Raw genomic sequence first — 7,012 nt, forward strand, 5'->3', positions numbered from 1 at the left:
TTTTTTTTTTTAATTTTATTATTATTATTTTTTAATTTTTTTGTGATTTCTCACATTTACTTAGGGAATAAAAAGTTGAATCCGTCATGTTGAGAGGCTCTGTTATCTCACACTGGCTCTTGGCTCAGGAAACATTTAAGTTTATTGAACCAAAACATTTACATAAAGGAAAGGTAGGGGTGTTTCTCAGCAAACTCATTGGGCCCATAGCTGTTCTTTTGAGACTTGTCTCAAGGAGGGGAGCTGCTGTAAACTGGTCCCTTGGCAGGTCATGGTGAGAGGGAACATACTGAGTTGAATGGCCAGAGGTGTGACCCAGTATCTGGTTCCTGGTTATCTGATTACTGTTTTTACATCTTCCAGGTGCCCTCCCAGTTGCAGAGAGCTTCAGCTTCTGCTTGGTAACTCTGCTGTCTGATGTGGCCTATAGGGATCCTTCACTCAGGGATGAGGTAAGCATGTGTTGATTTGGTGTGCATTTCTATTAGATTGAATAGAGTCCCAAAGTGATGAAAAGATTTTTAAAATGTGAAATGTGGCCAGATTGCTTTTTGATATTTATCTGTTTCATCCTGTTCATAGCAGACCTAAGACATGTTTAGGTCTTTCAGTACTCTTTAGGATCTCATGAGTCTTATCTTATTCAACTTTTCTTTTTTTTTCTTTTTCTTTTTTCTAATGAAGGGCAGGCGCTGCAGAGACATGAGCAGCACTGTCCCTTTCAGCTTTTCAGAAAGTCGTGTAAGGTAGGCGGCAGAAAAAGGCAGAGGCAGCTCATTTTTCTTGCTCTTTGTTGGGGATTGACGTCATTCATAGAAGATCATTTTCTTTTCTTTTGTTTTTTTGAGACAGAGTCTTGCTCTGTCATCCAGGCTGGAGTGCAGTGGCGTGACCTTGTCTCACTGCAACCTCCACCTTCCTCCTCAAGGCAACCTCCCTCCTCAGACTCCCAAGAAGCTGAGACTATAGGCGTGCACCATCACGCCAGCTGATTTGTTTTGTATTTTTTGTAGAGACGAGATTTGGCCACGTTGCCCAGGCTGGTCTTGAACTCCGGGCCTCAAGCGATCCTCCTGCCTTGACCTCCCAGAATGCTGGGATTATAGGTGTGAGCCACTGTGCCCAGCTAGAAGAGAATCTTCTAGGTAGCTGAAGCTTTTATCTTTAAGGGCACAGACTTTCTTTAGATTTTGTTAATTTTGATAGAAATGCTACAAACATGTATTTCATACTTTCCTCTTCTTTTAGCAAAGAATATAATCATACAACTTCTTCTTAGATTTATCGCTTAGAAAGTTAGTTTTTGTATGCTGGTATTCTAGGTTCTTCCAAGGAGTGCCTAGTTGCTTGTCTGCATTCTAAATGTTCCCAGTTAGTGATGTATTTTGACTAATTTAGATTCTTCATTTATTTGTAGGTTGGCTAAAGATATAATTAAATATGTTAGAATTATATGTTTTTATTTAAAAGTTGAACATTAAAGGCTTTTCTGTTAATATAATTTATCAGAATAAAGAGGTCAACACCAGAGGTGATAACATGACTTTAACATATAAAATGGAAAATGTGGGTGGGTGTGGTGGCTCAGGCCTATAATCCCAGCACTTTGGGATGCTGAGGCAGGTGGATCACTGAGGTCAGGAGTTTGAGACCAGCCTGGCCAACAGGGGGAAACCTGTCTCTACTAAAAATGCAAAAATTAGCCAGGTGTGGTGGCAGGAGCCTGTAATCCCAGCTGCTCAGGAGGCTGAGGCATGAGAATCACTTGAACCCGGGAGGCAGAGGTTGCAGCGAGCTGAGATCATGCCACTGCACTCCAGCCTGGGCAACAGAATGAGACTCGGTCTCAAAATAAATAAATAAATAAATAAAATAAAATAAATAAATAAAATGGAAAAAGTATTGCTTTTCAAGCTTTCATAGAGTATTCAGCATTGTTTAATATTAGGAAAATGTAAGAGATTTGACTTGGTTATGAACAAGTCATGTCACACCAACTTCATTTTTTCTTTGCCTGGGTTTTCTAAGAAGGGTGGTTGAGAGAAATGAAGTTGTTGCAGTCTAGTGGATCTTCATAAAGGCTTTAGACAAGCACCTTTCCTGACATCCTGGACCAATTATATGGGCTGAGGGCCAAATGGTTTGGAGGGTTTGCAGAACTGCCTGAAGGACTGTCCCAAAGGGTTATCAGTGAGGTATCGGCCCAGCAAGACCCTCCTACCATTGGAGCAAAACAAGCTAGTGCTGTGAATTAAGATCTGGAAAGCAAGTTGATTTCATTTGTAGAAGGCACAAAGCTGGGAATCACAGATTTGTACAATGAGCTAAAGCTAATACCATGAGTTTTTGTAGGAATACATGAAAGATAAAAAATACCAACTACGTTGGTAGAGATTACATAGTTTAGGAGAAGCAGGTGCAAAAAAAGACTTAGGTATCTTCCTCATTTATAAGCTCGTTGTTATGCATGGTGGCTCACGCCTGTAATCCCAAGTTCTGGGAGGGTGAGGCAGGAGGATCACTTGAGCCCAGGAGTTTGAGACCAGTTTGAGCAACATAGCGAAACCCATCCCTACAAAAATAAAAATAAAAATTAGCTGGGCATAGTGACACATGCCTGTAATCCCAGCTACTCAGGAGGCTGAGGCAGGAGGATTGCTTGAGTCCAGGAGTTTGAGGCTCCAATAAGCTATGATTGAACCCCTGCACTGATCTTGGCTCATTCCATCCTCAGCCCTCCGGGCTCAAGTGACCCTCACACCTCAGCCTCCTGAGTATTTGGGACCACAGGCACGCACCACCACACCTGGCTAATTTTTGTATATTTTGTAGAGACAGGGTTTCGATACTTTGCCCAGGCTGGTCTTGAACTCTTGAGTTCAACTAATCCACCCGCTTCAGCCTCCCAAAGAGCTGGGATTTTAGACACGAGCCACCCCGCCAGGACAAAAAACAATTCTTAACTTAAAAAATTATGGGCTGGATGTGGTGGCTCACGCCTGTATCCCAGCATTTTGGGAGGCTGAGGCGGGTGGATCACCTGAGGTCAGGAGTTTGAGACCAGCCTGGCTAATATGGTAAAACCCCATCTGTACTAAAAATATAAGAAATTAGCCATACCTGTTTACAGAATATGTTAATAGAGGAAAAAGTAGCCCCAAGGGCTGGTAGGTACAAGCCCCAGGAGGACAACATTGGCCCAGTGTTGGGAGGAACTCTGAACCAGCCCAGAGAATGACGGTTTTGTCCCTGGAAAGTCAGCTGGTTGGCCACTTGGCACGGTCATTGTGGAGGGATGTATCAGATATGGGGCTGGTTAAGATAACGTCTGAAGTACCTTCTAATTTTGACTTAGTTTTGTGATATTTACCTAATTTTGTTTATGTATGTTTGTTTTCTTGTTTCCTTGACTATTGCAGATTTTAGAAGCGCTTTTGCAGGTTTTGCATGTCCTCTTGGGGATGTGCCAGGCCTTGGAGATTCAAGACAAAGGTACAAGTATCCTTAACGTTTTTCTTAAAATGGTTTTGTGGTTACTCTTTCGCTTGCTTTTCTCCAGTCTTTTCTGTTGTTGGGTACCTAATGTATATGATGGGAGAAAACCTTCCTATTTTAGTTTGATTTGTTGTGTGTAAGTATCCTCAGAGGCCACGTGGGGTCATGCGCATTGCTCTGCTATATAGATGCTGGGTCACTTTGGACAAGTAACTTCACCCTTATGGGCCCCAGTTTCTTCACTTGTAACATCTGTGGGTAGATTAGTTGACTTCCAAAGGTCATTTTTTCTGTATCGTAAGGCTACCGATATGCTTCTAAGAGGAATAAATGTATTAACTAGAGTCAAGGTACTTGATAATATGACCTAGCTATGTTATTGATTTGGATGTGCCATGAATAGATGAAGACCTTCCAAAGAGGGCAGCTGGGTGTGTTGAAGACATAGTCTGAAGTTATTAATGACAGGTTGAAGATATCACTGGCCAGCCCTTGGGGTTGACCTCATTATTGTGGCTTATTTTGAACCTTCACAGTTACTAGTGGGTGAATTGTGAAATCTTAGTCAATGTTACAAGTTAGTACTTACCGTATGACTACTTACCGTATGACTCTGTCAGGATACTTTCTCATATTGTAATGTTTTCACTTGATCTTCTAGAATACCTTTGCAAGTATGCTATCCCATGCCTGATAGGAATCTCGCGAGCATTTGGGCGTTACAGCAACATGGAAGAGTCTCTCCTCTCAAAGCTCTTTCCAAAAATCCCTCCTCATTCCCTCCGTGTCCCAGAAGAGCTTGAAGGTGTTCGAAGGCGTTCCTTTAATGACTTCCGCTCCATCCTCCCCAGCAATCTGCTGACTGTCTGTCAGGAGGGTACCCTGAAGAGGAAAACCAGCAGTGTGTCCAGCATCTCTCAGGTGGGCCTGGGCTACTGGGGAAAGAGCAGAGGAGAAAGACCCTGTTAAGCTCCCCTGCAAAGAAAATCCCTCTTCTTTGTAGTTGGAGTAAACTTAAGTAATGTGAAATGTTTCACTAGAATTCTCTTTAATACAGACTTGTCTTGTCCCTCTTAAGATGTTGGGGGAAAGGCTTATAGAGAGCCTGTATAAACTGGCCGTAAAAATATAAAACAGTAAGGTGTAAAAAGCCACAAAAGGCCTTTTAAAAAAAAAAGCCTTCTTATCGCCGTTATGTTCCCATACTCTGAGCAGGACTTACTTTCTTATCCGTAAACACTGTGTTAAAAAAAAAACAACACTCCTTTAAAACATTAAAATATGGCCAAACATACAAACTCCTAGTTAAGCACGCTCGCACTTAACTACTCTCCAATAAGTTAAAAATATACTGTTTAAACACACAAAAAAATTCATTTAAACTGCCACTACTGTAGATGACACACATGACACACTGCCTCCCTTTTACCGTTTCACCCTAAACATCTGCTTCTTAAATCTAAGTGATTGTACTCAATAAATAGTGTAAAAAACAAAACTCTAGGCCTTTGCAGCCTCTGATTTCCTCTGGCCCCCTGGCTGCCACCTTTATAAACTCTTAACTTGTCTCTTCTCATTCCTTTGTCGCCACCAAACTTCAAATACCCTATGGGTGGTGTTGAGGCTAGTCCCCAACATAAGATTTATAAGTGATTTCATAGTCATAAAGTATGTGTTTCATAGCAGTTGGGTGCCAAATTCTATTTTGCCTGGAAGACAGTTGGTGCCCTTAAGAAGTATATAATTGACTCATGGAGAAAAGGCAAAAACACAAAACACTGAGGACAATTGAACTCAGTAATCAAGTGTCAAATATACGGCTAAACACGAAGAATTTAGTGATATAATATGTAATAGAGAATGCTGTAGCTGTGTTGGGCTTTAGGAAGGAAATGAGCTTCAATCAGGACTTGAAGTCTAAGACAAATCTGACAGAGGTCTCACTGGTCTTTTCTGATCTGTAACTGTGGTTGTGTGTTTCAGGTCAGCCCTGAACGTGGCATGCCCCCTCCCAGTTCCCCTGGAGGATCCGCCTTTCACTACTTTGAAGGTGGGCTTTACCTCTCAAGAATGTTGACCTAGTACTTGGAGAACAGGCTCACAGTGACTTCTCGTGATATTAAAGATGCTGATACTAACTCTGTTGTCATGGATGGACCTAGAGTGCCAAGCTTTTAGAAAGCATTTATTTTCTGTTTTCATTTAAGTTTTCTAAAATTTAATTTTCAAATATTTTATATATAGAGAAAAATACAGAAAATAGCTTACCCCTATATACCTGCCATCAGAATTTTTGCACTTTAACCTGTAAAAGTTCCTTTTCAGATGGAAGTGCTAATGGTGGATATTTCTTTTCTTTTTCCAAGATGGTGTCTGGCTCTGTTGTCCAGGCTGGAGTGCAATGGCGTAATCTCGGCTCACTGCAGGCCCTGCCTCCTGGGTTCAAGCAGTTCTTTTGCCTCAGCCTCCCTAGTAGCTGGGACTATAGGCACACACCACCATGCTCAGCTAATTTTTGTATTTTTAGTAGAGACAGGGTTTCACCATGTTGGCCTGGCTGGTCTCCAACTCCTTACCTCAAGTGATCCACCCATTTCGGCCTTCCAGAGTGCTAGGATTACATGCATGAGCCACCACACCTGGCCGGACATTTTTTTTTAAATGACATTAAGTATGTAGATAATATTAAAGAATGTAGTAATACTACTATTACTACCTTTTTTTTTTTTTTTTTTTTGAGACAGAGTCTCACTCTGCCTCCTTAGCTGGAGTGCAGTGACACCATCACGGCTCACCACAGCTTCAACCTCCTGGACTCAAGTGATCCTCCCACCTCAGCCTCCCAAGTAGCTAAGACTATAGGCACCCTCCACAATGCCCACTAACTTGTGCATTTTTTGTAGAGATGGGATTTTGTCATGTTGCCCAGGCTGGTCCAGAACTCCTGGGCTCAAGCCTGCCTCAGTCTCTCAAAGTGCTAGGACTGCAGGTGTGAGCCACCACACCCAGCCTATTACTACTTTTTATAGAGCTCTGCTGTTCACAAAGTACTTTTACATAATTTACTAAATTGGATTCATGTGACTACCCTGTGCCATGTCAGACACATGTTAAAATTACTTCTACCTCTTCCTTGATGGAAGTAAGACCCAGATTAAGGGATAGGAAATGGGGAAGGCAGAATTCCATGCTTCAGTATAGTCTCTCCATTTTTGAATGATGCTATTTCTTAAAAGAGCATGTCTCAAGACAATTCTGAGAGATGTGAAGGGAATTTTGAAGGAAAAAGGGAATATCTGGGCTTAGATAAATGTAGGAAGCTTTCCATCTCTTAGATCTGTGAGAATGTAACAGGTTACATTCTATATATATGTTAGAATATATGGGCTAATTTCAGCCTCTCAGAATCGTACCTCTTAGAGACAACTCCTTGTTTAAGTGTAGAATGTATTCCTCCAGGCTCTGAAAATCTCTCTGCCACCTGTTTGCCTTTGGGGCATTTTAGGATGGCCATGAT

General features: G+C 41.7%; 1 protein-coding gene across 1 annotated transcript in view; it reads left to right on the top strand.

Annotated features, from left to right (window-relative positions):
• PI4KA (phosphatidylinositol 4-kinase, catalytic, alpha) overlaps nucleotides 1-7,012 on the top strand; it is a 162,328-nt gene that overhangs the window by 26,506 nt on the left and 128,810 nt on the right. The window contains exons 5-7 of the mRNA XM_011987359.1: nucleotides 3,420-3,492; nucleotides 4,157-4,416; nucleotides 5,479-5,545. Of these exons, the coding sequence (XP_011842749.1) occupies nucleotides 3,420-3,492; nucleotides 4,157-4,416; nucleotides 5,479-5,545 (400 nt within the window). The remainder of the gene's footprint in view (nucleotides 1-3,419; nucleotides 3,493-4,156; nucleotides 4,417-5,478; nucleotides 5,546-7,012) is intronic.

Source organism: Mandrillus leucophaeus, unplaced genomic scaffold, assembly GCF_000951045.1.
Source record: "Mandrillus leucophaeus isolate KB7577 unplaced genomic scaffold, Mleu.le_1.0 Scaffold308, whole genome shotgun sequence".
Lineage (NCBI taxonomy): Eukaryota > Metazoa > Chordata > Mammalia > Primates > Cercopithecidae > Mandrillus > Mandrillus leucophaeus.